Consider the following 26366-nt stretch of genomic DNA (forward strand, 5'->3'; position numbering starts at 1 on the left):
AATGGCAGCCATCAGTTCTCATGCAGAAATGTCCCTTACTACAGGGTTAAGTTTATTAAAGAAATTTAGGCAGTATAGTACTGTGGGGCAAGTCCAGGCATAGCTCTGCTAACAAGCCATGTGACCAAAGTTAGTTAACCTAAGCCTAGTGGGCTTTGGGTTCTCTTTACCAGTAAGATGGAGATGGCACCAAATGGCAAGGCTGTTGTCAGGATTCAATGAAAGAACCTCTGTAATGCACTTAAAATATGCTTCTGATACTTCACTGACTTTCAAAAAATGGTAGCCATTAGTCTTTATTTTAATTACTGGCCCTGTTAGCTTTGGTAAAGTTACTTTACATTTCTGAACTGTAATCTCTCATATCAAAAATAATGGGGTAACTAACAACTAAGGTTCTTGTAAAGTTCTTATGAAAAAAAAAGGAGATAATGTCTAGAAAGGGCCAGCTCATAGCAGGTGTTCAAAAAATGTTTCAAACTTTAGTCATATCTAATAAAATAGTTAAGGAGATTATTTTAATTTTTAATGTTTTTATTTATGCAAAATTGCAAAGTGCAGATTCAACTGCCTGAAGATAAACCATTGAGGGACTTTAGTACATTAATGGTTTAAAACACACATGGTTCCTACAAATTCAAGCCAATCTTTGCTATTTATCAGTGTGGCTCTGTAGTGATTTTACTGTAAATCAAAGAATTAGAAAATTCTGAGTAGAAAGGAATGTTGGACAAGTGCAAACTGAGTGACAGAATATTTCAATGTCTTTTAGCAAAAACAATTAGCTTACTGGCCTATTTAAGTGTTCATCCTCTAACAGGCTGAGGAAATTTCTATTTGTTCCTTATTTTGTATCATGAATAGATACTGAATTTAACCAAATGTTTCCCTTGTGCCTCTTTAGAGGACCACGTGTTTTTTGCATGCTAATGTTAAATTCTATTAACCAATTATACCAATTTCATAAGTTAGTGGAAGCTTCCTTCTCATTAATCATCTGAAAAAGCTGATATAAGGTTGAAATTACCCATTCCTTAAATATTTGTAGAACTTGCGTATAAAGCTTTGTGAACCTGGTATTTTCATTAGAAGATTTTTTACTACAAAGTCAATGTTTTTGTAGTTAGAGATACATTCAGATTTTCTATTTCTTCTAAAGCCAGCTTTTGTATTTTACTTTTCTAAGAGTTTTTACATCTCACTCAAGTATTCAAATTAAGTTCAAAGATCATAATGTTGTTAAAAAATTTTTTACACAAATGCTCAAATCACTTGCTTTAAGTTCTTCCTGACTCTTTCACTGGTCACTGCTATAAGCAGAAAAAGGTGATAAGTTGAATTTTGCCATCTTTAATTCATTATCATCAATTATCCAAGAATAGAGTGGAAATCTAGTTTAAGAAAGTTTTAAAAACTTACTTTCTTCATTCTGAATTTTTCTCATTTGTTCTTCAAGAGTTTTGTGATCAAAGTGGAATGCTTCCAACACTATTACTAGCAAACTGTTAAAAAAAAGAGAAGGTACACAGAAACGTCTGATTCACAACATCATTTGATGATTAAAGTGAAGGATTTAAAGACTTATAAACAGTAAAATTATTTTTACCAGTTTTAGGTATTTTTGACCTTAACAAACATTAGCATAACCTCATTAATACAAGATAAAAGTAAACTGAGATTAGAGAGACCACTTCAGGAAATAATCCAGAATTTACATTTTAAAAACAAAGCAAAAATAAGTTTGACCATACACACCTGACACCCAACTTTTGATTGATCTGTCCTGTTTGTAGGACATGAATGAAATGTTTCAAGTAATATATATATGCTGACCAAGAGAGATGTTTGCAAATAGCTCCAATAAGCTCTGTGGCAGCAATGGTTATATTTTCATGCTGTAAAACAAATCAAGAGCATCAACACAGAATAAGTATTTGCTAATAAAAAGCTAATTTCTTACATTAAAAAGCTTATACAGTAGGTGATGAGCAATTTATCGAAGGGAAAGAATGCCCAAACTATATTCCACTCCCCGGCCAGCTCTAGGAAAAGATGCTATCAATTAAAGGAAGGACCATCTTTAACTAAAGGATATTAATGTACTTTTTTCCACTCAGACCTCCCTGATGGGTTCAAGCCTATAGACTGTGAATGAAGTAAATTCAGTGTGTAGAAGTTAAACACTAAAGTCAACTTTAATGCACAGCTCAGCATTCAACAGTACACTGCCTTGGAGATGTCTGTTTCATACCATCATAGAGAACAGGGACTGGATTTACCCTCATATTTTAAACTAGAAAAATAGACAAAAATACATGAAACAGCAGTTTTCAGACTCTGGACATCAAACAGTGCAGTACAGCACTCTGAGAGAAAGGCAACAAATAAAGCATGTCTTATAATTATCCTAACTCACTGTGTGAAGAGAACTGTCAGGTCACAGCAGAGGAGGAGAAACCCAAAAAAGGGCCTGGTGGTCTGCCTGACGTAAGAAGGCAGAGAGAAGGCTGTGGCAGCCAGAGTTCACAGGGCAAAGAACCAGAGAGGACAGAGCTACTCAAAGAAGAAAGCTGCACAGGCACACCAAGAAGCAGAAAAATACCTCTCATGACAAGAAAAACCAACCAGTAGAAACAGACCCCAAAGTGACACAGATAAAAGACTTATAGTAGACAAAGAAAGACAACTGATGAAATTACATTCCAAAAGATCAAAAAGGGAAAGGAAAGCATAAGTATGTTAAGGAGAGGCAAGATATAAAAAAGGCCCAAACTGAACATTCAGAAATAGGGAGACATACTGGATGGGATTAAAAGCAGATTAGACTCTGCAGAAGAAAAGATTAATGAACTTGAAGACACAGCGATACAAAATGGAAACAAAAATGAGACTCAGGGGAGGAAAAAACTAATGAAAACAAAAGAGCCTCAGTGAGTTTGGGTCAATTTTGAGTGGTCTAATATACACTGGGGTCTCAAAAGGCAAGAACGGAGCCCAAAAGTATCTTTGAAGAAATAATGGCCAAAAATTCCAAGTCTGAAGAACAATACAAATCAGTAGATCCAAAAAGCTCAACAAACCCCAAGCACAAGAAACATGAAGGAAATTACACTAAGGCAGATCATAATCAAATGGCTTAAAACCAGTGATAAAGAGAACATTTTCAAGGCACCCTCTAGAAAAACATACATTACACTCAGAGGAACAAAGATAAGAATGACTTCTTGTTGGAAATGATATAAACCAGACGACAATAGAGCAATTATCTTTAAAAAGTAGAAAGAAAAAAAACTTGTCAATCCAGAATTCCACAACTTCTAGAAACATCTTTCAAAAGTAAAGATGAGAAAAGAGAAAAACTGAAAGAATTCATCACCAGTAGACCTGCGCTACAAAAAATTTAAAGGAGGTCTTCCTGTCAGGAATAAAATAATACAGCAATATATCTGGATCTATCCAAAGGAATGACTGAAAAATTGTAAGTAATTGGAAGTGACCAGAAATTATAAATATGTAAGGAAATATAAAAGATCCTTCCTTATTTTGAAAGATGTCTTTAAAAGATAATTGTTTAAAGCAAAAATAACAACATATGGTTAAACCTAATGTATAGGTGTCCTCCTCCATGCCCTTGTGGGGATGAGCACTGAGTGTTATGTGGAAACTAATTTGACAATAAACTATTTGTAAAGAAAAAACAAAAAACAAAAACAAAAAACAAAAACAAAAAAAAAACAGCTAATGTATAGGTAGGAGCAACTGGGTTGCTCAGTCGGTTAAGTGTCTGACTCTTGGTTTCAGCTCAGGTCATGAGCTCATGGTTCATGGGACTGAGTCCCCCCCTTGGGCTCTGCACTAACAGTGTGGAAACTGTTTGGGATTCTCTCTGTCTCCCTCTCTCTCTGCCCCTCCCCTGCTCATGCATGGTCTCTCTCTCCCTCTCTTTTTTTTTTTTTTTTTTTTTTTTTTTTTTTTTTTATTTTTTTTTTTCTCTCCCTCTCTTAAAACAAATAAACATTTAAAGAGATATATCATGTTAATATCAACCAATACTAAATATAATTTATTTTTTCCATCCACATCTCTTTCCTATTTTATTGCCATCAAACTAAATTGGTTGTGCTTTCTGGCTCTTCAAGACAGAATTTTGGGTGGGGGGGAGTATTCTTTTATTTATGTAGGTAATTCTTTAAAAATTTTTGAAAACAATAGGGGAAACCGTAAACTTACACAAGGCCATGGGATCAACACAGAATAAATTCAAGTCACAGCTCCTGATCTCACCTCAAACTGGACTTACATTTCACTCTTTCACTAATATAATCAATAACTATCATTTATCTTACAATGTGCCAGGCACTGTTCTTTTGGCACCTGTGTAGTCTAACAGTGAAGACAGGCCTAAGTTCAAATTCTGATTCTCATTCTGTATATCTTTGAGAAAGAAAAATACCTCACATATTCCTAGTTTACTTTCCTGTAATATAGTGACAACAATCCTTCCCCGTAGGGCTGAGCTGTGGTAAGGATGAAGTAAGATTATGTAAAGTACTTAGAATAGCTTCTGTATCTGGCACAGTGCTAAAGAAAAGGTAGCTACTGTGTAACTTCACTTCTTATGGGACATTTGGGAAAACACCGATTCTGCTGATTAATGGCATTTACCAGAATTAAATCCTATGATACAAAAATAAAAGTATGCTGTTAGTAATGTGATCATTTCTAAGAGGGGAAATACTTTGTGGTTGGCCTTTGCGAGCTAATAATAATGAAAATAAAGATAATAGCTACCATTTATAGAGCAAGTACTATTCTAAAGGCTTCAGAGCTATTCTAAGCCTCTAATTATGGTGACAACATCAATATGGATGTCACCAGCCCCATATGCATTTTGGAAAAGTGTGTCCTGGTATGGGCAGAGGTTTAATGGTTTCTATATCTAATGTCTTACCTTGAGCATTTTCTCATCAAAAATTGGAGTCATGGCATAAGGCATGATGTAATTCTGGAGAGATTTAGAAGATAGCACAACTTTGCCTTCCATTAGTTGTTTGGCCAGTTTCTTCAAGGCTCTTGCTCTTCTGTGTATCTATGAGTTAGATAAAATAAGAACTCACCTATGACCAGCTCCATTTCTGTATCATTTTTTTTTAAAGTTTATTTATTTTGAGAGACAGAGACAGTTCAAATAGGGGAAGGGGAGAGAGAGACAGAGGGAGAGAGAGAGAATCTCAGGCAGGCTTCATGCTGCCAGCGCTGAGCCTGATGTGGGGCTCGAATCCATGAAACTATGAGATCATGACCTGAGCCGAAACCAAGAGTTGGATGCTCAACTGACTGAGCCACCCAGGTGCCCCAGTATCATGTTCCTTTTGCATGTAGAGATTAAAGGAGTGAAAGCCCATGTGTTACATGAGCAAACACCTGTGCCTTGATTTGTTTCCAGAGATATAATCCATAGCATCTCTTTAACAATGGATCCTGGAGCATTTAAACTTCTTAGCAAATGGCAGAGAAAGGTGACACTATTATTGTGATTTATGATACCATGAAAGAAAATAGACCCCAGGAAAATGGTCATTTCCTGTTAATTTGATTGACAATCAAGAAGACCAAGGAATGAGAGACTCAAAACTTTTTGGGAAATTAAAATATGTCTTTTCAAATGAGACAGAACAGTTTGAAATGCTTATTTTATAGGCAAGGAAAAAAAGAACAGCACAGAACTGTCTTTTACCTGAATGTGTTTCATATTCTCAAAGAAGTCCATTTCTGGATCATGGCAATCAGTAAGCTGTACTAACTCTTTAAATTCTGGTTGATTTGGAAAAGTTTGAATTAAACAGGAAAGCACTGTTGTATAATCCTGTTGAATATTCTGCAAATGCCAAATTGAAGGAAAAAAGATTTTTTTTAAGAATTTGTTTTCTAGATAATACAAAGAAACACACAACAAAGCTACTACAAACTTTTTTTTTTTTTTAAGTAAACCATTCCCACTGTAGACACAAACTGTAAAATCAGAAGTGATTGCTCTCCTTTCTATTCCCACTCCCCACTAAATGCTTGGTGAATATTTATACAATCAAGTATTTTAATTAAATGTACTAACAAGAGCAACTGCTTTTCAACAACAGCATAAGTAGGGAAAAACAAAAACAAAACCCAAACTCACAAACAGTAGCTCGTAAAAGACAAAAATACAAAGGCAAACACCAATACCTCTGTCTGGCTCTTCAATCCTTTCCTCAGTTTCTCCAGGAGTGAACGATGAATGATTTCCCTATATTCTTTCTCTGTGACATTCAAGGCAGCTAGCTTTTTGATGATATTCATCAGGCATATGCTGGCATTATCACTTAAAGACATGTCTCCTAACTGGAAACAGGAAAAAAAAAAACTCCCAAATTATTCTGTGTAATATCTGTAATATGGGATATTATTTCCCAATGAAAGAGTTTACCACTCAGTGAAAATGTTGCCACTCCTCTATGTAAAACTCCCTCCTAAGAAATATCCCACAAGTACATCATACCTAAGGAAGAGCCAAATGTAGGGTTGTGAGGAGCATGCAGGCACGCTTCAGAGATACTGTGAGTCTGGTTCCACACCACCACAGCAAAGTGAAAATCACAATAAAGTGGGTGAGATGAATGTGAATGTTTCCTAGGGCATGTAAAGTTATGTTTACACTATACTGTAGTCTATTAAGTGTGCATTAGCATTATGTCTAAAAAACAAAGGTACATACCTTCATTAAAAAACATTTACCATGATCTATGATTTCAGTGAGTCAGAATCACTGATCTTAGATCACCATGACAAATATAATCATAATGAAAAAGTTTGAAATATTGTGAGAATTACCAGATATGACACAAAGACACAAAGTAAGCAAATGCTGTTGGAAAAATGTTGCTGACAGACTTGTTTGAAGCAGAGTTGCCACAAAACTTCAATCTGTAAAAAACAGCATCTGCAAAGTGCGATAAAATGAGGTATGCCTGTTGTACAACTTTAAAAAATTATGCTTACTGAGAAGTGTCACTCCCATTTGGAAAATATGATGAAATTGAGCTTTTGATTAGTTTTATTTCTCAAAACAAACAGAATAACCAGTTTTCAATATTCAGTGTAATGTGACCACTGAAAATGACAAAGTTGGCTGGTATAATCCTGGTTAGCTGTGCTCCAGTTCCTGCTCTGAGCAATACAGACAGTGGATGCGGAGAAAGTATTTCCAACTCAGCCAACCAGACAATACTTGGAATCCTCTGTGTTGGAACTTGACATAATATATGAAGAATTAGCTCCAAACAGAGATATTACTTTTTCATGTATTACATAATTGTTGATATCTGTTGAATAACTATAAAATGCCACAAAGATTATTACTGATTTCATGGTCAACTATAAATCAAGGGTTCCATTTTCCCCATTTTTGGGTTTTAATTCAGTTCAGCAACATGCACTTAATTATAGTCCAAACCCTTTATATTTCTATATCAATAAAAGAGGACAAACGGTCAAATAATGTTACAAAACTTCAAAAAACTGAGATATAATAGAAATACTATACAATTCGCTTTTTAAAAAAGTGTCTATTTATTTTGAGAAAGAATGAGCAGAGGAGGGACAGAGAGACACAGAGTCCAAAGCAGCCTCTAGGCTCTGAGCTGTCAGTACAGAGCCCAGTGCATGGCTCAAACCCACAAACTGAGACCTGAGCTGAATGAAGTCAGATGCTCAACGAACTGAGCCACCCAGGTGCCCCTAAAATTCACCCTTTTACTTTTATTTATTTAGAAAAAAAATGTTTACTGTTTGTTTTTGAGAGACAGAAAGAGAGGGAGACACAGAATCTGACGCAGACTCCAGGCTGTGAGCTGTCAGCACAGAGCCCAATGAGGGGCTTGAATTCAGGGACCATGAGATCATGACCTGAGCCGAAGCTGGACGCTTAACCAACTGAACCACCCAGGTGCCCCTAAAATTCATCCTTTTAAAGTGTACAGTTCAATGGTTTTTAGTATAAAGTCTTTTTTGCAAACATATTCACAAGGTTGTTCAACTATCACCACTATCTCACTTCAGAACATTTTCATTACCCTCAAATTAAACCCTGGGCCAATACGAGCTCCTCCCTCTCTGTTCCCATTCCTCCTTACCCCAGAAGCCTTTCATAACCTAGTCACTAATTTCTGTCTTTATGAACTTCCCTACTCTAATACACAGCTTTTGGATTTTTCAAAGTGCTCCCACATATTTTATTCAAAGTACTTATCTTTTAAATCATGAGAATAACGATATGGTCTTTACCATATTACAACGTATTCTGCAACTAAAAGAAATTTTACACAAAAGCCTTTGTCCTCAAAACACAAATTAAAAAATTTGGTCATGCAGATGTATTATCAGAACAGTGAAAAACAATTCGTAAACTTTTGCTATAAAAACCTACCTCCAGATTATAGAAACAATTATGCATAACTGGAATTAGGTAGTTAACATCCACAGTCTGCATCTCTTTAATATAAGAGGCAATGGTCTGGAATGCTGAGAAGCGAACATCAAAGTTGATATCATCAAGATGCCTTTGATCAAAGGCGTTAAGCTACGAGAAATAAAAACATTGGAACACTGAAAACACAGAGGAAAGTATATAAACCTTAAATAAACAAAACTGGTAATACTTTTGAAGCATAAAAGAAATAAGACTTTCTCTTACCTTGACAACATCAGTAATATATTTTAATCCACTCTCAAAATCAGAAAGAGTCTAAATGGAATGAAAACGGTTTATTATTATTGAATAAAACCTTAATTTTTCTTCCCTTCTCTCTATAACTCCCTCCTTCCACTCAAATGTATATGAAACATCATACTGGCACCAAGGAATCTGTTAAATATGTTACGTATCATAGTTATCTTTTTAAAAAGGGGTTGTTGGGGCAAAGGGGTTGGGGTATCACAGACCTGGAAAACTGTACAAAGCAACTGTCTTGACGATTTATTCTTAATAACCGAGAAGAGTTTTGCCAGAGGCTTGAGGAAGCTTGTAGGCTCCAGACAATGTCTTAATAGGTTTTGTACTGTCACCAAAATATCAATCTCTGTATCCTTAAGAAGAAAGAGAAATCACATTTCAGTAATTTATGAAACTGATCAACTTGGCTTTAATATATTACAGCTCAAAAACATATGACTATGAATAAGAAGCAAAAGTAGCAACTGGAAAAGTTATTTCATAGTCTTTTAAAAGTTCTTAACATTTTAACTTGACATAAATTCCACAACAATGTCTGTGGACAGTTTCTTCCTTAATTCTAACAGAAAACACGCATGGCTTTGGAACATAATTTCTCCTACTATTAGGTCCAAAAAGAGCCAAAAAGAAAATGAGCTTGCTGAAAAAAAAATACACATTTCTGGCTGTCTATAGATCTGTGGTCTTCTACACTGAATTACTATATGGTAAGAGATGTACGTGTAATGGCTTCAGCCTCATGCAGGAGTTTGAGCATGGGAAGACTTTTTAACTTGAGATTGAAGTAAGGTTTGAAAATCATATCAGAAAATTCTTAGCTATGCCTAATATTATTATAATCTGACTTTTCCTTCAGTCCTGCAACTGTGATCTATATTTAAGATTATACAAAGTACTTTTTGGGTTCCAGATTTGTTACTGGTCAAACTCAGGAAAAAAAAGTCTTGAAATGGATTAGAAGCTAAAGAAAGGGAAATGAGGGGTTAATAACACTTTTTCTGTTATGACTGATGATGGTGCTTCCACCTTCTGGCTCGCCCTCATTCCTACTTCCGTCCCAATTTTTCTTCTCTATTTTTATTTTTATATTTCTATATAAAGTCTTTTCACAAATACATCACAAAATCTAAGCAACAAAATTATTGCTCACAAATAAATCTAATAATAAAGTGCTATTTCAAAGACAAAATACAAGTCCTGTGAATCTGTACCTGAGCAATATTGCCACGGTGGAGGAAAGGAAGGAGGAGTGTGATGAGTAGAGAACTTTGTTCTTTGTCTTTCATGAACTTGCTGATCCTAGAGATGGTAAAAACAAAAAAACAAACAAAAAAAAAAAACGGATACATAAGGAAGATCGACAACTTAAGAGTACTTCTCTAAGAAGTTCAACTCTTTGTAGGAAAAAGACACGTGACAGACACAGGTGGTTTTCATGTGTTCATCTATAAAAAGTTCAAGTGACTTACTTAGCAGTGTCCACTCTTAGTTCTCTCCAATTTAAGGCACATTGCTACTATTCTCTTGTAGCATCTGATTATGTAGATGATGCTATGATCTGACAAATCAGTAATTTCTTATTTTACAAAGAAATAACATTTTAAGTGCCAAGACTTATAAGACTTTCTATCTAGTTTTCACTTTAATTCCCACAATAGCCTTCAATGTAGGCATTATTTTTAGCTCCATTTTGCCCAAAGAAAATGGGAGACTCTGAGAAACTGGTGTCACATTGCTAAGAAGTGGTAGAGAGGGCCTTTCAAACTCTGGTCCTTCTGGTGCCTGATCTCTCCTCACCTTTTCACACCACACAGCCTGTGATAAGATTTAACAAGTGTATTTTGTGTGGTTTCCCATTCTGCATAACTTAGAAGTACAATAGTATAAAACATTTCAAAGAAGTTCCTGAAAGGTTCTCTAATATATCATTTTTTGCTATTGTTGCTGAGGTTAACAGATAAACTTTTCACAGCTAAGGCGTGAACATTTTAGAGTTTAAAATAGAAACATTTTTTGCACTCTGGTTTACCAACTTTGCTATAGAAATCACAATTACATATTATTAGGTTTTTTGGCAAAAAGAATCTTTAGAAATCCTTGCAAGATATTCTTGACCCTTAGAAAACAAAACAACAACCCGTTCTTTTAATTATTTTTATCAATTAAACAAACAACAAAAGTATGTGATCTCACATAACTCAAAATTCTAATTGAACAAAATATGCAAAGGCTAAATAAGAAAATCTATTAGTCTACTTTAGAATTTTGAAGACTTTTCTTATAATAAAATGAAGACAGATGCTTTACATAAAAGTTTTCTAATGAATATTCCAGAAGAGAATAAATTTTACATTAACTTAAAAATGGAGCGCATTTAAAATATTGAAAACCTTTTTAGCTTATTATCACATTTAAATAATTGAAAAACTAGATATAACTTAACAGAAATTAAAACCATGGATAGTAATGTTGCCTTTTAAGGACCTATATATCACTTACTTTGACATAATGCCAAGTTCCTTACTGACTTGTGCCCTATTCTTTTTCTTTTTCACCTTTTCTGCACTTATTGTGGTTTTGCTGAGATACTGGAGAATTGCAGGTACATGAGGTAGAATTAATCTTCCTCCCATTGTGATGGACTCTGAAAAAAAGTGATGTTTTGATTTTAATGAATTATTCTCTTACAGGATAATCGTATACTATGTTTGTAATGACAGACAAGGAGACCACTCAATTAACATGAATATTTAATAAATTTCAAATTTTAAGATGAAATAACTTTCTTCTTAGTCATAATAGCTGTATCATTAGCTAAATTTAAGTTTACATAAGAAACCCATGAAGCTTTATTTAACCCATTTTGGGAAGTAGTAAAAGAACTTGTACAAGATAGGAAGAATTCAGAAACATGACAGTGGAAGTCATTTGGTAATTTCTTGGTGGACAGGTGAACTTTCTTGGAGCATAAATAATCTGAATTTCTATAACTGCAAAGACAATTCAGTTTTTATAAATTGGCATTAATTTCTACAGAAAAAAAGATTAAAAGGGTCAAATTGTATGGACTTTTTCCTTTGTGAGGGTATAAATGCTAGCTCACATATCTAAGAAATCATTTGCTTTGCAGAGAACACATACCATCTGCACTTTCAGTGTATTCACATCCAGTTACCGGCAAGCTCAAAAGTGTTTCTGTGGGTTCAAAATCTGGAAGGTTAAGAAGGTCATCAGCTATATCCATCACGATAGAAGCTGTGGCTTCAGAGAGATTCTTCGCTGACAGAATTGCAAAGACATTGGTCAGGATATCATACTCTGGGTGCCCAGGTTTCTGTTTAGCCAGTAAAGGGAAATACCTACAAGGAAAAACATTGAAACAGTCATCATATTTCTCAATATGTTTATTTCTGAAAACATGTTCTATATAAATTTTCATATCGAGTTTAAATATATATGTGAAGGAACATTAATAAGATTACTTAAAAGGGAAATTACTTTAAAATCTAAAATATGATGGGTAATTCCAGGCACCTCACCAATGAAATGTTATTTATGCACTTTATGTACATCTCTCATTTAACCCTCATAACATCTCTGTCATGTTGTAACACTGTTGCCACATTACAGGTAAAAAAAAAAAAAAACCAAAACAAAACCCTGAGACTTGCCTAAAGCCACTGTGCTTAGTGGTAGAGCTGAACCACAGTCTAACTCCAAAGTCTAAGCCTTTTCTACAAGAAATGTATTGAAGACAAGCTGTTTTTCAGTTAAAAGCCTTCTAGAATGTGAATGTTTATGCACCCACATAAAAACCAACACACTACAACACGGAATTAAAGAGTACAGACCAAACAAACGTTTGCTGTATCAGGATATTCAATATTCAGAGATTAGGATCCCTTTTGGGGAGGAGGTGGATGAATCCATTCCCAACTATGAAAGACTCACACAAAGGATAAGAGCATCCCACCTAGAGGAAACACACCAACAAGAGTAGAGAGCACAAAGGCTTTCCAACCAATGGCAAACCAGCAAGTGTTTTACGTCAGAGATATAGTCCTAACAATCAGCAGGAAGGTAAAACAAAAAAAAAATGCAGACAGTTTGGCTTTACTGATTAATCGTCATTGGAAAAAGAGCTCAAGCACTTTTAGCATATTAACAAACTGAGGAAAAGCTCTAAAAGCCTATATCCATACATCTTTGTCTCAAATATATTGGGCATAGTACGGACAGGCACCAAGCAAGACACTTTACACATTATCACCTCTATTATCCATGAGGTAGGAACTTTATTATTTCCATTCTATAGGTGGAATCTATGTGGCTCAGAGAGGCCAACTCGTCAACACACAGTCATGCTAGGATCTGGAGCTACGTCTGTGTGGTTTTGGAGACTGTTCTCTTAACCACTACTCTATGGTGTCTTGACATTTTTTTCAAGTACCAAAGGTGAAGGAACTGCTTTCAATTGCTGGCAAGGTCCTCGCAAGAACCCATTAAAATCCAAAGCAACTTGTAAGTGACCAAACTGCGTTTCTTGAACAGCAATGTAATTTGATGCCACAGTGTACTGGGCATGGCTCATGCTTAAGTGTACGGCTCTGTCAGAAATTGCAGTCACTCTTTCAACATGTAATGAATATTGACGAACCATGAATCATGAGGGGTAGTAACAGTAATAATGTGAAATGTTCTTTAGGCAGGTCAGCTGTTAAGAGAGGAGTGTAAAAAGGCAGCATATGGTCACAGGCCCAGGAGTGGGAAGCTCAGAGGAGGAAGAAGTGGAGCCATGTAGGGGTCATGGTTGTCCTAACCAGAGTCACCATTAGAAAGAGTGGCCAGGGACAGTCCCAGTTTATTTTGGTTGCTTTGGCTTAATTATTTATAGCATCTCTTCACCCTCAGGAATATAGTTGGGATTATATGACCTTTCTAGTTAATGAGTAAGTTTCTGTTGTTTCTAATTCACTTAATTTCTGAGACAATTTAACCTTAATTGTAAGCTTAAAGATACTGGCTGTAGTTCAGCTCTACCTGCATCTGTCTAAATACAAAGCAAACTAAAATGCTAGACTTCTCTGCAGATGAAAACCTGCTTAAATGTCTAACTGACACTATGTAAACTGTAACCACACTTTGAAAAAAAAATTTTTTTTTTTTTTACTGAAGAATAAACCTTCCCATCAGTTGGTTCTGAAATACTCCTTTAATTCTTCCACACACAGCAACAAGTGCGTATTTACTGTCAGGGAGATTTCAAGGGAAGTCAGTCCTTCAAAAGATTTCTTTCAGGTTAAGTACTACATAGAAAATAAGCCACATTACTCTGTGCCTTCTCTTTTTCTCCAACCCACAGTGAGAAAAACTGCAGAACACAGGTTACAGTGGCATCCAGTGATGTGGATCTATACCTTAAAAAAGAACCCAACTAATAAAAAAGGCAGTCACTATCACCAAGTCTTCTTAGATGAAAAGTCCCCCACAGTTCATTTGCATAATAATTACACAACTGTAAGACATTTCTCAAGTATGCCTATGAAGTGCTGCTTATAAATGTCCAGTTATAAGACAAGACATGAAGCTGCTTTCTCAAGTTGGGAAATAAATGAAAAGAGCCCTTACTACCAGTAAAAATATTTTAAACAGGTTTTCCTGAGGAAGACAATGTCAAGGTCTTTGGTTTGTTTATAATGACTATTTAATACATGGGGAAATGTTCATTATAATAACGGTACATGAAAAAAAATCAAAAGTTGGTTATACAGGATACCAATTTTGTAAAAACTGATGCCAAGCTCCTAGTATCACACAATCAATAATAATTTTTTTTCTTTTTTTAATTTCTACCTTTCATTCTTCACAACAGATCAGGGCAAACTCAAGTCTGTTTCCATCGTTGAGATAAACAACATAGGTTTCTAAACTCCTCAGTAAATATGCAGTTGGTCTGTAACACAAGTGTATCTGAAGCATTTGTAGATGAAGGTCCTGTAAATGGCTCATAATGTCCTCAAAAGAATGTTGATTTATGACCATGAGAGCTGTATGCATACTTAGATGTAGTTCTATAAAGAATACAGGACATCTAGAAAATATTAGAAGCCTGTGAAATTTTTCTGATTTTAAGTGGGAACTGAGAAAAAGACAAAGAATGCCAATTACAACTCAGCTTTTATTGTTAAGCAAGCATGCAAAAAACAGTCATGTTTATATGCTGGTATAACTACAGGTATCCCTGGCTTTTTGAAAGTTCATGTTATGCCACTGGCTTTTATGAAAAAAGGCGATACGTGAAAACAGCCTTCGCAAATTTGTTTTGCAGGGAGCCATTATGGAAGCGGAATGCACCCCAAGCAGCGAGAGGGGCCCCACCAGGCTCCTTCCCTGGGAACCAAACTCAGCATCTCAGCATCAAGCTGCCGTAGCTATGAATTGCGTCTGTGAGCATCTGGGCTTTATCTCAATTTATTTTGTGCATCCCTTGTTAGATGTGACCCAAGGTATCAGAAAAGCCTATGAGAAGTTATTTTTTGGATCCAGGAATGCTAAAAATTCTTTCCGTGTAAGTTAATAGTAATTACTTCTGTGCTTTATGCCATTTTGGCTAATGAAAAGTTTCATAGGACACTCTACTTTCAGAGAGCTAGTGAAACCTGTATCTGCCATGTTTCATATTCTGTTTTTCCCTTTCCCAGATCAAATCAAACTATTGAAATAATTACAACACAATGGAAGAAGATCTCTATCGAATCCATTACTTTTCATTTTTAAGTTTTAATGAAACTGTAAAGCTAGCAAAAATGAGCAACTTTTGCTATAATTATGCTCTACAACTTTAACTTAAATTGCAAAATGTCATTTTGCCTATTTATCTATTCCCCTTTTTAAAAAATTACAAATGAACACTCCAAAGATATATCATACAAAGTATCTCTTCCTAGTTCTGAGGCACCCAAACCTCCACATGCTACAGTAACATTAACAGATTCCCATGTATCCTTTTAGACATTTTTTTCTTTCTTTTAACTTTTTATTTATTTTTTAGAGAGATACACACACAGAGCAGCAAGCAGGCGAGTGGCAGAGAGAAGGAGAGAGAGAGAATCCCAAGCAGGGCCTGAGTGGTAAGCATAGAGCCTGACACAGGGCCTAATCCCGTGAACAATGAAGTGAGATCATGACCTGAGCCAAAATCAAGAGTCGGATGCTTAACTGGCTGAGCCACCCAGGTGCCCCTCCTACTAGACATTTTCTACTTCACTTTATATTTATACACACCCACAGTTATCTTTCTTGATTATATTGTTCAGCAACTTGTTATTTTTCTTTAAACTATGTATTTTGAAATTCAGTGACCTTATTCTCTTTAACCACACCTATCCTATTTCATTGTATGGAAAGACCATAAATTACATTATTAATCCCCTTGACCCATTTTGACTAGACTGGTCTAAAACACTGTCCTTTTTAAAGGAGGGGAGGAAGGGTCATACCTTGCATTTCTGCTCCAGATACTAATTAGTTTCAGCAGAGGAGTGGGAGAATACTGACTCTCAGATCCAAGCCTTCTGATCTAGGACACAAAATGAAAACAATACAAAATAAAATCACATACAAAATTGCGAAAAAAAATAACTAAAGAGCAGAACAAGTACAGAAACCACACCCAAGGATAAAGAGCCAAAGGACAGAGATTAACATTTAAAGAACAGATGGAAGAAAAAAACCAAAGGAATCCAAAATAACATCTACACAGGGAAAACGGCAAAGGTGGTGCAAGGAAGTGCTAGACTCTTGAAAGGAAAGAGGTACTTTAGGTTCCAGTTGGGTAGAAATGACAGATCTCTAGCAGCTAAAATTCTTTCCTAAAATCAAGTCTAGTTTATAGTCTTTTTAGCTACAGTTATAGCAGGTATGGTCACAGAATAGTTACATACAAGGAAATATGTAACAAGAATACCTTTGCATTTTCCCTTACACTTGTCAAAATCCAAAGGTGCATCACTGAGGTGCTATAAGTTATATTCCATTTGCTTGAGAGACACGTCATTTTCTCATTAACCTTAAGTATAAATGTCATGGTATTACAGAAACTAGCTCCTGAGCTTTAGGTGGTAGTGGGCACAAAGAAAAGTATTCTAAAGCTCCAGTAACAAAGGAAGACTTGGTGTAAAAGAAAAGACCAGGACAGGCATTCATATCTGAGTGTAGACTATGCTGGTGAAAGTAAAAACAAGGGAAGAAGCAGAAGATATCTAGGCAGAATGTAGTAATCAAGTTTACCTGGGGCCAAATAGCACCATGAAATACAGCATCAATTTCTTCTGTTCTGAATTGGTAAGACTCCCAATCTAAAAAGATGTCAGTTACCATTTTGATTCCAAGACGTCTTAAATTCTTCAGTGGGTTAATAAACCTGAACTGTATCTGTAAAAGAAAGATCTTCTCTTAAAAAAACGTATTTCAGGGCACCTGCGTGGTTCGGTCAGTTAAGCATCTGACTTTGGCTCAGGTCTTGATCTCCTGGTTCGTGAGTTCAAGCCCTGCAGCAGGCTCTGTGCTCACAGCTCAAAGCCTGGAGCCTGCTTCAAACTGTGTCTCCATCTCTCTGCCCCTCCCCCACTTGTGATCTGTGTCTCTCTCTCAAAAATAAACATAAAAAATTTTAAAAACAAAACAAAACAACATATTTCTTTTGTATCCTTGACTCCTCAGGGAGGCACTCTTGCTCAGATGGCTAATAATCAAACTGGAAATCCTGTTCTTAAGTCTGTTGACTATGGCTCTGATAACACATGGAAATGTCAACTGAGTATATCATATGGCTTTTTTCATTGAACAAGATGGGAAAGCAGAGACTTAAAATCAAATGGTGAGGTGTGCTCCATTATCACTGCCCAGTAAAATCATGTTAAAGTGTCCTTAAGGGGAAAAAGTGGAACAGCTGTTTTGTGTCCTACATCATTTTATTTCTTTATCCCAGTAATTGTCTCAAATAAAACGCCGATTTCTTCCTATGAACAAAACATTCTAAACAAAACTTTCTTTGCCATCACAATGCCTTAGATTAAGGGGGGAATAAACTAAACCTTTATTTCAAATGAAAGTCACTTTTTTTTTTGTTTTCATAACAAAATTCTTGTTAAAAAATTAGTCTATGGGACTAGTTTAAGACTGTATGGTCTCTCTATATAGTAGAATACTTCACACAGTATAAGTTAAGGGATGGGATGATCTGAAAATATACAGTTCAAAGAAAAATACAATATTGAAAAAAAATCAAAATTTATCATTAGAGGCACAAGAGGCTAGAGTGGGTGGATGTTTGAATTAACAGCAAACTTCTTTCATAAGAAATACTACTACTTTTACCGGCATCTCCTTCCTTATGAGTTACAAAATCACAATTACGTGGCCAGTTTGTTCAGGCTCAGAGTAGAATAATTTATTGAGCCCTCACCAATGAGTCCAATGGCATGACATCAATAGTTCTGACCTCAGCTTAAAATCTCACTAAAGGAAAACATATTAAATTATGTGACAGACTGAAAATGCCAAAGTCAGCCAATAGGGGAAGAACTATAAATTTGAAAAGATAAATAAATGCTTCATGGGAGAGGCAGAATTTCTAGGAGATCTTAAAGGATGAAGAGGGTTAGGCCAGGCAGAGAGATATAGTGAGTTTTCTCCCAAGCATGGAATGTTATTAAAAATCAAACAAATGGGTAAGCTGCAACCCCTAATTATTTTTCCATTTCATTAATATACTGTGAGCCCTGGATAAACAGTGGCAACTTATTTTTACAAGTGACCTTAATCACCTACATCGAAATGTAAAAACCACTCTGAAATTTATGAAGATAACAACACCCTAATATAATGAATTATCAAGCTTTATGGCCATGATATTATGAAGAAAAGTAATAGGGGGCTATGTGTCATGGAAATTGGACACTCTGAACAAGAGAAGTATTTGAATCTAAAACAACACATTTTAAATTCAAGTGAATAGGAACAAAAATATTATTACTTTGCCATGCAAGTCTGAGGAATCATCATATTTCACACACCCACCAGGTTTCTACCATCTACTTGTGGCTGATTATCTCTTTGTACAAATTTCAATGCCAGTAAATAACAGGCAAGCACAAGGCGATACAGTTACAGGTCATTCTGCTTTGCTTCAGTTCTGCTGGCAGTATTTTCATTATGAGCTCTATCATGTTTGCAAGAAGATAAAAACCTATTACTTACATTTGAAAAAATATGGTATCATGATCCCCTGGAGCAAGTAAGAAGCTAACCTTAGCAAATATGTCAAATCAGACATCCCCACCTTGTCCTTCTTCCCAACAGGCACCCTCCATATCGGGTAGGATCTACATGTTCCACTTGCTTGGTTTCTACAGTGTCAGCTGCCCAGTTTAATTTTAGTAAATTAGTATTAGTAAATTAGTATTTAGAAAATTTTAGTATTATTGAGTAATAACTTTAGTAAACTTGAGAAAAGCCCTGAAAGAAAGCAATTGTAGACTCTGGTTCCAAAACGAATAGTCACTATGACTGAGTTTATATACATTTAAAGTTTACTACATTGTTTAAATGTTCCAAAATAATAAAACCAAACCCAAAACCCTCATGATACATACTTCAGTGTCAATCAGTGCTTTGGAGGAACTAAAAGACACACACATACACAAATAAATAAAAATTTTAAAAAAGTGTATAACTTAGTTCAAACACACAAATGTAGAAGTTTAACTCACTTAAGCAGTACTACTGTGCTAATTCATTATAGCACCTCAAGGAATTCTTTCAACTTGTCCAAGAACTGTAATAAAAATTTAGCTCCAAGCTGTCAAAAAGCTTAGCACTTCACTAACTAATGATCTATAAAATTGCATAGTTGGTCTTTGGAGTTACTGACTGTTGACTCAAAAGTAAGGCTGCATTACTGAGTAACTGCTTCTAAGTTAACCAAAAAGTCAGAGAACTTATACAGAGTTTATAAAATCTCTAACCTTTCACGATTTAATATATCCATGTATACATAAAGTCACTATCATTCCCTATAAGGCATAAATGAAAACTTGCACAGAATTCTTCCTAATGGCCCCGAAGCTCTCAAATAATCCAAAGAAAAGAATTTTCCCAGACCTCTTTTCAGCTTCCACTGTGGCCCCTGCCCCACCACCCCCAAAGCCGTTTCCCTCAAAGCAATCAAAGTGAAATTTTAATAACATCAAACAGAACTTATCACTCCCTGGCTTCAAACCTCTTTGAGGTTTCCCAGTACACTTAGCAGTAAATCCAGCTCAGAGCCCAGAGGCCCTACCTAGCTCCTGACATTACCCGACACAGTTCCTGTCGCTCCTCGTGCTTTCGCCATCGTGTCTGCTCTTAGAACGTGCCGAGGCTTTTCTACCTCAGGGACTACCGGTCACTTTATCTGCCTGAAGTGTTTTTCCCGTAGCGGGGGAGACAGGAGTTGAAATAGCACCTCCTTAGAGAAGACACTGACCACCCTAATAAAAGCAGCACCATCCACTCCATTTGTCGCTTCCCATCACAGCCCCCGATTTTAAATTTTTCACATCTTCATGTCTCTCAACGTGCTCATGTGTTCCTTTACTTTTGTGACTGTATGGAGTGTATTCCTTTCTAACAGCTGTTTTAAGTTTTGGGCTAATTCTGTCATCTGTACCACTGCCAGGTCTGCTTCGACTGTTTAGTTTTTTTTTTTTCCTATTATGAGTAAAGTTTTCATCCTTCTTGGTGGCAAAACTTGACTGGATGTCAGATACTGTGAATTTTATTTTCATTTAAATCATTAGAAAGCTCTTGAGTTTTGTTCTCAGATGCAGTTAATTTACTTGGGAAATTTAATCTTGGTAGGCTTTGGTAGGTGTTGCCAGGGCAGCCTTTATTCCAGAGCTAATCTAGTTCCGGCACTGAGGCAATCCCTGCCTAGGACTCTTCCTGGTGCCTCAGGGATTATGAGCTTTCTGCTCTGGCCGCTGGGAATTTGAGATGCTCCTAGCCTTGCATTAGTCAGAGGACTGTTCTCTGCCTGCTTGCGGTTTTTCCGCGTCTGTTCAAGACGGTCAATAAGGACTAGATTTGGCAGCCTTCCTTCTCAAATAACTAAAACATGGAACAGAAAATATGAAATGATACTGGACTGCAGACAGTAAAGGACAGTAAGCCCTAGGACAGATGAGGTTGAGTCTTCCACATACCCCAGCTTCCTGCTTGAAGTTTCAGGATTTAGAAGGCAGAGCCCAGGCACAGCAGTGAGAATTCACAGGCAGAGTACTGGGGAGGAGAGAGCTCCACAGAGAATGAGTCACAGATCTGCACAGGGTCTCATTTATTTCCCTCTCCAGACTCCCTACCAACTGATATTATTCTAATTATCTGTGTATTTATTTGTTCTTTTTCTCTCCATGACACTGAGTCCTTACCCGGCTCATTCTCCACTCAGAATGATGTCTGATAGACAGTAGGTAGATGTGAAATAAGTATTTACTGAATAAATGAATGGATGGGAATTTTTGTTTGCTTTGTTCACTGTTCCATCTCCAGTGCTCAGAACAGTGCCTGTCACACAGCAGGGGCTCAATTAATATTTGTTGAAGGAATGAATGAAAGAAAACAAAATGGTGCCTAACAAAATATAAGGTATGTTCTAAATCCCTGGGGCTTGGTAATCAGAGACTATTATTTCATTACTAAAGCAGATTTATATCCATGCATAGCCCCCCAAATAGCATAAAATTTTGGCTGTGAATTTTCAGTGATCATGACCATATCTGAGAAACAGTTCACCATGCATATCCATAAAGTGAATGAAACAGATTTTAACCCAATTAAAACTGCCTGTTCATCACTAACTGAGAATCAACAGAAATGGGAGTCTAGATCTTCAAGTCTCATTTTCTCTAGGAAGCTTTCAGTCCATAAAGATTAAGTTTCCCTAAACTTCCCAGAGAGTATACTTATGCCCATATACTTGTTTCAACAGAACATAAATATACTGTCTTTAATACAATTCAGAAAATATTTACTGAGCACCATCTTGTGAAGCCTCTGGCACTGAGCTAGAGTGATGTTGCTGCTTATCTTCATTCAAAACACTGTACTCATAGTAGGCAAGCATGTACCTTTAAAAGATCTCTGGGCAATTCTTATCTCAAAATAACAAGGATGATGCTACCGGTATTCTGTTCATTCTACAATCATTTTGGGTAAATGAGATTTGGAAGATGTAGTTCTAAGCCTCCAGGCTCTTGAAATTAAAATGTGAGAAACATCAGCTCAACTACCCTGACTTTAGTTTCTGAGATGTATATAGAGCTAATTCACACCCTCTCTCTTAAATCTCTTTTTAATATACAAGTGACATACAGCTGATCCTTGAAAAATGTGGGGGTTGGGGTATCAATCTCCTGAGCAGTCACAAGTCCGTCTGTAACTTCTGACTCCCCAAAAACTTAACTACTAATAGCTTACTGTTGACCGGAAGACTGACCAATACTGTAAACAGTCAATTAACATATATGTGTATGTGTTATACTTTGTAATTCTGTATTCTTACTTTATAATAACATCAGTTAGAGAAAAGATTAAGAAGGTCATTAGGAAGAGAAAGTACATTTTATAGTACTGTACTGTATTTATCAGGAAAAAAAAAATCTCATTTGCAAATGTATCCATACAGTTCAAACCCAGGAAGAAAAACATCTACAGTGATTCTCTCCCACCTTTTCTCGTTGGTCAAGGATGTGTGAGACTGTTGCTGTCATGCACAGCAGTATCTGCAGAATCTTTGGTAAGTAGGCACTGATCAGATGACTAATGTTCTTCAATACTATTTCGAGGCTATTTAAAATACCATGCTGGCGACCTAAAGGAAGGATTTTAGACAAATCCAAATCTTCTACTGCTTGAATGACTGCAGAATGGCATTCTCCTAGAGAAACAGAGATATCCAGTAAAAGATTTATGTTACTCTCCAATTACAGCTTCCTTTCAATTTCCCTCAATGATACAATATTTTATACTGTTATAACTATTTATAGATGATTATGTACTTTCCTAACATATTTTCTCCTGATTCTCTTATCAAATATTCAATGAGCCAGACATGGCAGATTTTACTATTATCACTTTATAGATGAGGAAACTGAGAATAAAGGAGAGAGAAACCTGTGCCAGAACTAAGTCTCTAAGCCCAATTCTCATACTACTTAGACTATTCCTCAAAACCTGAGTTACTAAGTCTTCATTCCCCCTAGCAACTTTCCAGACACTTTCCTCACTCTCAGCTTTCACTGTCTATGTCAATTTGAGCTGTTTCACAGAAAATGTCCCACTATTTAGAAGTTCTTGAATGCTGAGAATTAAATGTTTCCTCTTGTAGCCTCTAGTGAATAAATAAAACAAAAGTTTTAAAGCAGGCATCAAAATTGATTTCATAATTTACTTAGAAGACTTGAATTGTTACGGTTTGAGCTTTACTTCAAACCAACTGGCATGAAATCATGAGCTTACTAATTCATACACCTAAATAGTACACCTATAAAAGTATCATTTATAGCTGCCCTCTTACAAAGGAGGCTTTTTCACTGAACAAAAGTCTTTATATTATTTTGTGAGGCAATATACTGAATGAAAACATTTTAACAGTTGAGTCCATTATCATAGAAAAAATATAAAACTTAATGCAATATATTACCCTACATATAAATACCTATGTTTGCCTAAAGCAAAGTGATTATGGGATCACAGCAGAAGCTCTGTAATCAGAAAGATCTACCATTTTCTCCCTTTCTTTTTTTCTTTTTCTTCTTTCCTATTCGTCTATCCTTCTTCCTTCCTTCCTTCCTCTCTCTTTCTTATTTTTTTTTTTTTTTATTTATTTCTAGGAGAGAGAGAGAGAGAGACAGCTGAGCAGAGGAGGGTCAGAGAGAGAGGGAGACACAGACTGAAACAGGCTCCGGGCTCTGAGCTGGCAGTCAGCACAGAGCCCGACACGGGGCTCGAACCCACGAACCGCGAGATCCTGGCCTAAGCGAAAGTCGGATGCTTAACCGACTAAGCCACCCAGGCGCCCCTCTTATTTTTTCTTTTAAGATCTACCATTTTCAGGGCACCTGAGTGGCTCAATTGGTTGAGCTTCCAACTCTTGATTTCAGCTCAGGTCACGTATCTCACAGTTGGTGAGACTGAGCCCCATGTTGGGCTCTGTGCTAACAGCACAGATGCTTGAGATACTCTCTCACCCTCTCTCTCTCTGTCCCTACCCTGCTCACATGCTCACTCTCACTTTCACTCTCAAAATAAGCTTAAAAAAAAAAAACCAAAAACCAAAAACAAAAAAACAATACCATTCTCTACCTGAGTGGCCGTAAGCAAAATACTAAACTCTCTAAGCCTCAGTTTCCTCATTTGTAAAATGGGACTAGTCAAGTAATGATACCTCATGTGGTTATTTTAAGGATCAACTGAGTTGTATGTAAAGGGGGTCAACATAATGTCTGGCATGGAGTAAGCACTCAATGTTAGCTATTATTAATATTAATTAGTAACAATGCATACCAGAGAACAGACCACAGAGCATTTCAACCAATTCTGATATTCTTATTATATCCACTTTACTCAGATGGTGAGGTTGAGTAGAGATTACTGAAGTGTTCAGGGTACAGAAGGCATTCAATTAATCATTCCTCAATAGATGAATGACTTAGTGAATGACTAAATACCAAGACAATTAAAATTAATTTATCAGCATGCTCTAAGTCTCTAAGGAGAAACGTATTCATTGTATATGGGTAAGTATCATTTTTCAAATGGCCTAAATGCACAACAAAAATACATATTTTTCTTTCTTTCCTTTTTTTTTTATTTAAAGATTTTCTTTTCTCTTTTTTTTAAATGTTTCATTTATTTCTAGGAGAGAGAGAGAGACAGCGTGAGCAGGGGGGGGTCAGAGAGAGAGAGGGAGTCACAGACTCTGAAACAGGCTCCAGACTCTGAGCTGGCTAGTCAGCACAGCGCCCGACGCGGGGCTCAAACCCACGAACCGCGAGATCATGACCTAAGCGAAAGTCGGATGCTTAACCGACTAAGCCACCCAGGTGCCCCAAGATTTTATTTTTTCTAAGTAACCTCTACACCCAACGTGGGGCTTGAACTTACAACCCTGCAAAGAGTCACTGACTGCACCAGCCAGGCTGCCCTGCCTGGGCATTTTCTAATCAGGGGCTTACTGACACACGGATGCTGATGACCCTCTGCCCAATTAAATCCACATTTCAAATGAATTACACTTCAGTCAAAAGTCCACCACTGAGATTGGGAGGAACGCTCCCTTGAGAAAGGTGTCCAAGAGCACAGAGACTTAGCCTGAGACAGCAGAAATCTACAGCAGACAACACACATTCAGAGTATAAGAGACTGGAGAGCTACCGTTCTTGAAGTGCTTCACGGGTTCAAACAGCAGGTCCAAGAAGGTCTGGATCTCCTCCGGCTGGGTCCCAGCGAGGAACCTCAGAACAATGGACATGCGGGTGCCTGAAGCCGACTTCCCCTGAGTTTTACTCCCAGTCTTATTCTTCATTCGGCCATACAAAATTCTAAAAAGTTAATTCAAAGAATATTATTTTGTTTGCACATTAATCCTGAAACATAATACTAGTCATTTTGTTTTCCGAAAAGCCGAGAATAGCAAATCAACGGTCTTAAAAGGATATATTATAAACAAGGAAGGATGAAAACAGAAACTTGTTATTTAACATATAAAATTTAGGAAAACAACAACAAAAATCAAGGCTGAGGGAAGCAGGAAGAAGGAAATAATAAAGATAAGAGGTTACAAGGTGGTTCTTTGTAGGAGGAAAAAAAGCAGTAAAACAGGCAAGCCAAAGGTAAGTCTAATCAAGGAAAAATAAAAACAAGAGTATATAGATTAAAAGGAAATACGTGAATACGGCTCTAAGTAAAATAAGGAAACTGGCAAGATTTCAAGTAGATGGGGAATTTTCTGGGAAAGAAAAAACCAAAACACATAAGTAAGTGAAAGGAACTTAAGAAGAAAACCTGAATAAAACAGTAATCGTGAGTAACATGGAACCCATATAGTTTTCAGATGAATTTTTTAAACTTTCAAGGGGAAATAATTCCCATGCTATAAAGTTTTAGAGCTGAGAGAAAGAAGAGTGCTTTTCCATTTATGAAGGTGGTATAACTATGATATTGAGTTGGGTTAAGAATAAAAATAAAATTATATACCACTCTTGCTTATAAACATAAAACTCATTTCTTTTTAAATTTTTTAAATGTTTATTTTTGAGAGAGAGAGAGAGAGAGAGAATGAGAGAGAGAGACCAAGCACATGCGCACACGTACATGCGTGAGTAGGGAGGGACAGAGAGAACGGGAGACACAGAATCCGAAGCAGGCTCCAGGCTCTGAGCTGTCAGCACAGAGCCTGATGTGGAGCTTGAACTCACGAATTGTGAGATCATGACCTGAACAGAAGTTGGACACTTAACCGGCTGAGCCACTCAGGTGCCTCATAATACTCACCTCT

General features: G+C 36.4%; 1 protein-coding gene across 3 annotated transcripts in view; it reads right to left on the bottom strand.

Moving 5' to 3' along the window:
• UTP20 (UTP20 small subunit processome component) overlaps positions 1–26366 on the bottom strand; it is a 100197-nt gene that overhangs the window by 26713 nt on the left and 47118 nt on the right. For all 3 annotated transcript variants that reach the window (XM_039245583.1, XM_039245582.1, XM_039245584.1), the window contains 15 exons: positions 25244–25410; positions 22537–22745; positions 17057–17200; positions 16267–16346; positions 11909–12126; positions 11267–11411; positions 9979–10066; positions 8977–9120; positions 8729–8779; positions 8462–8614; positions 6223–6378; positions 5738–5878; positions 4952–5089; positions 1756–1895; positions 1420–1502 (listed from right to left, as the gene is read on the bottom strand). In XM_039245583.1, coding sequence (XP_039101514.1) covers positions 1420–1502; positions 1756–1895; positions 4952–5089; positions 5738–5878; positions 6223–6378; positions 8462–8614; positions 8729–8779; positions 8977–9120; positions 9979–10066; positions 11267–11411; positions 11909–12126; positions 16267–16346; positions 17057–17200; positions 22537–22745; positions 25244–25410 — 2057 coding nt within the window. The remainder of the gene's footprint in view (positions 1–1419; positions 1503–1755; positions 1896–4951; positions 5090–5737; positions 5879–6222; positions 6379–8461; positions 8615–8728; positions 8780–8976; positions 9121–9978; positions 10067–11266; positions 11412–11908; positions 12127–16266; positions 16347–17056; positions 17201–22536; positions 22746–25243; positions 25411–26366) is intronic.

Source organism: Hyaena hyaena, unplaced genomic scaffold (genome assembly GCF_003009895.1).
Source record: "Hyaena hyaena isolate Hyena2069 unplaced genomic scaffold, ASM300989v1 scaffold_261, whole genome shotgun sequence".
NCBI lineage: Eukaryota > Metazoa > Chordata > Mammalia > Carnivora > Hyaenidae > Hyaena > Hyaena hyaena.